The sequence below is a fragment of the Micropterus salmoides genome, unplaced genomic scaffold, assembly GCF_014851395.1.
Source record: "Micropterus salmoides isolate LMB-PRFRI ecotype aquatic unplaced genomic scaffold, ASM1485139v1 Ms_hic_scaffold_5, whole genome shotgun sequence".
NCBI classification, from domain to species: Eukaryota; Metazoa; Chordata; class Actinopteri; order Centrarchiformes; family Centrarchidae; genus Micropterus; species Micropterus salmoides.
Window position 1 is genome coordinate 38,668,095 of NW_024044237.1, and position 3,135 is coordinate 38,671,229.

General features: G+C 39.9%; 1 gene segment (V, D, J or C); it reads right to left on the reverse strand.

The window, feature by feature from the left end:
- Positions 1–939: 939 nt before the first annotated feature.
- LOC119888187 lies at positions 940–2,786 on the reverse strand. The segment is given in 2 exon segments: positions 940–1,564; positions 2,646–2,786. Coding segments are annotated over 2 exon segments (381 nt in total).
- Positions 2,787–3,135: the final 349 nt, after the last annotated feature.

Genomic DNA, 3,135 nt, shown 5'->3' on the forward strand with positions numbered 1-3,135 from the left:
CGTTAGCATCTTCCTCTCTGTTAGCATCTTCCTCTCTGTTAGCATCTACCTGTCTGTGTTAGCATCTACCTGTCTCTGTTAGCATTTACCTGTCTGTTAGCATCTTCCTGTCTCTGTTAGCATTTACCTGTCTGTTAGCATCTGCCTCTCTTTTAGCATCTACCTGTCTCTGTTAGCATTTACCTGTCTGTTAGCATCTTCCTGTCTCTGTTAGCATTTACCTGTCTGTTAGCATCTTCCTCTCTGTTAGCATCTACCTGTCTGTGTTAGCATCTACCTGTTTGCCTTAGCATCTACCTGTCTCTGTTAGCATTTACCTGTCTGTTAGCATCTTCCTGTCTCTGTTAGCATTTACCTGTCTGTTAGCATCTGCCTCTCTTTTAGCATCTACCTGTCTCTGTTAGCATTTACCTCTCTGTTAGCATCTTCCTGTGTCTGTTTTAGCATCTTCCTGCCTCAGTGTTAGCATTTACCTGTCTGTTAGCATCTTCCTCTCTGCCGTCTGCGTTCAGAAAATAATAGATAATTTAGAAAAATAAAGTGTAACCTGTAAATATGTTGCTTGCTTACTGTCGTGCGAAGTCAATCCCCCAAATCCCATTCTGAGCCAGGAAAAACTCTGCTTCATAATGGTTGTTTTGTCCAAACCTCAAAATTAATTAAATAATTAAAAGGAAAAGCAGCAAATCTTCACATTTGTGCTGGAACAATTTTCTAAACCATCAAATTGTTGCCAATTAATTTCACTGCCAGTCTATAATCCTGTCAGCAGTACCTGTATAAACTTTTCGAGTTTATATTATAATATTACATATTATTTTATAAACTTTTCATGTTTTGTGTGTAAAAATCTGACTTTGTAAAGTAACTGAAGCTGCCAGATAAATGTTGTGAAGTAAAAGTTTTTGTGCCTAAACGCGAGAAATCATTTTGATCATGTTGGTATAAAGAGACATTCTTTATTCACACTGTAAAGATAAACTACTGAATACGCTAAAAGACAAAGAGTCAAATAGTAAAAAGGAGATTAAAAATATTAACAATAAAAATAAAAGTATAGAATGAAATGAAACAAAATAAATCAGGAAGCTAACTGAAGGTGAATTCACTGCCTTTCATGACATCATACAGGTGATGCAGCTTCAGGAGACTCTTTCCTATGATCTGAAATACAGAAAGCGTTTGGCTCGGTCCGGACAGGTGGAACCAGGAACCAGCCGCTCGCTTCACTCCCACGTCAGATTCCTCTTCTGGTCGTGGCCTTGACTGATGCCGCAGTAATACACCGCCGAGTCGTTCTGCTGGGAGCCGCGCAGCAGCAGCGAACCGTCGGCCGCAGCCGAGACTTTCTCAGGACCGACGCCGGAGCCGTACTTCACGTTGGAGGTGTTGGTGGACCTGATGGTCAGAACCAGCTGAGGACTCTGGCCTGCTGTCTTCCTGTACCAGCTGAGGGTGGAGGCGTTGGAGGCGTTGGAGGCGTCCAGCAGGGGGCACTGCAGGGTGGCGTCCTCCCCGACTCTCACCTGCACGGTGGAGGTTGGCAGGGCGGCGCCGTGGGAGCCTTGAAAACAGTTAAGTGTTGATTTATTAACAGAAGGATCAATACACTTAATATACAAAAGACATTTTATCAATAATAAATAATAACCATCAATAAAAGGAAATTATAGGAGAGAAAGGAATGAAACTGACTTTAACCTCAGCGATGATTATTACGTTTTAAAATCTCTCTTTTCTTATTATCAATTAACCAATTGATTATTTTTTCAGTTAACCGTTTAGTTGTTTAGTCTATAAAATGTCAGAAGAATAAAAATTCCAACGTGACGTCTTCAAATGTCAAAAACATTCAGTTCCTGTTGTTAAACAGTTTGTCTTGTTGTAAAATAAACTGCCTGTCCATCCATCTAAAATACTTCTAATTGTAGATTATGTATTTTAATATATCTGAAAGTAACTGTTTATTAATTGTTTTCTTTATTAATTGATCACTGGTTTAAAAACTGAAAAATGCCCATCAGACATGTTCAGTTGACGTTTATAAGACAAGAAGCGTTTTTACTTCAGAAATAAAATATTTGTTTCCTCTCTAAATTAGAGCTGCAACTAACGACTATTTTCTTTGTCACTTAATCTGTCGATTATTTTCTTGATTTATCGATGTTTGGTTTATAAAATGTCAGAAAATGTTGATCAGTGTTTCCCTCAAACGTCTTCTTTTGTCTACAACCCAAATAAATTCACTTTACTGTCACAGAGGAGCAAAGAAACCAGAAAATATTCAGATTTAAGAAGCTGGAATCAGAAAATTTGGAATTTTATTCTTAAAAAATGACTCAAACCGATTGAGTGATTATCAAAATAGTTGCAGATTAATTTATAAGTTGACAACTAATCAATGAGTGGTTGCAGTTCTACTCTTCTGTTTGTTTTTGTCTCCTCCAGACGTTTGAGCGATGCTGTTTTAATCCTGCAGACAGGAAGCTCTAATTTGAAGGACTTCATCTTAAAATGACAAACCGCCGTTTAGCCTGTCGTCGTTTGACAACCAGATCAGAAACCGGCGAGCGAGCCGAGCTGTGGATTTAAACGTATTATGTAATCAGACATTAATACATGAAATGATTAAATGAGAGACTCACCGCCGAGCGAGAGCAGCAGCAGACACACCAGCAGAGACTCCATCGCCAACTGACGGAGGAAGCCGCCGCCGCCGCCGTTTATCTTAAAACCAGCCGAGCGTCTCGGCTTTCAAAACAACACCTGACACAGAAACGCTGCGAGGCCGGGGACTCCCTCAGGGCGGGAAACTGTGGTCACACTGTCCCGAGTTGGATTCTGGTCTTTGTGTCTCTGACGTGTTCAGATGTTTTATTTTGTCCTCAAAACAAAGATTCAGTTACTGAGACAGAAAACAGACAATCTGACACTTTTCTGTTGATGAACGAATCAATAAATCGACTATGGGCTCTTCAGCCCAAACATAAACGACTTACATCATGTTGTAAAGAAGCTGATGACACAATTATCTATGTAACAGCCAAAACCCCCTGTGCAGCTGCAGAGATATTAACAAGCGAACTCTGACTGTGCCACTGTGTTTTTCCATGAGAAGGAAAAGAAAAGCTTATA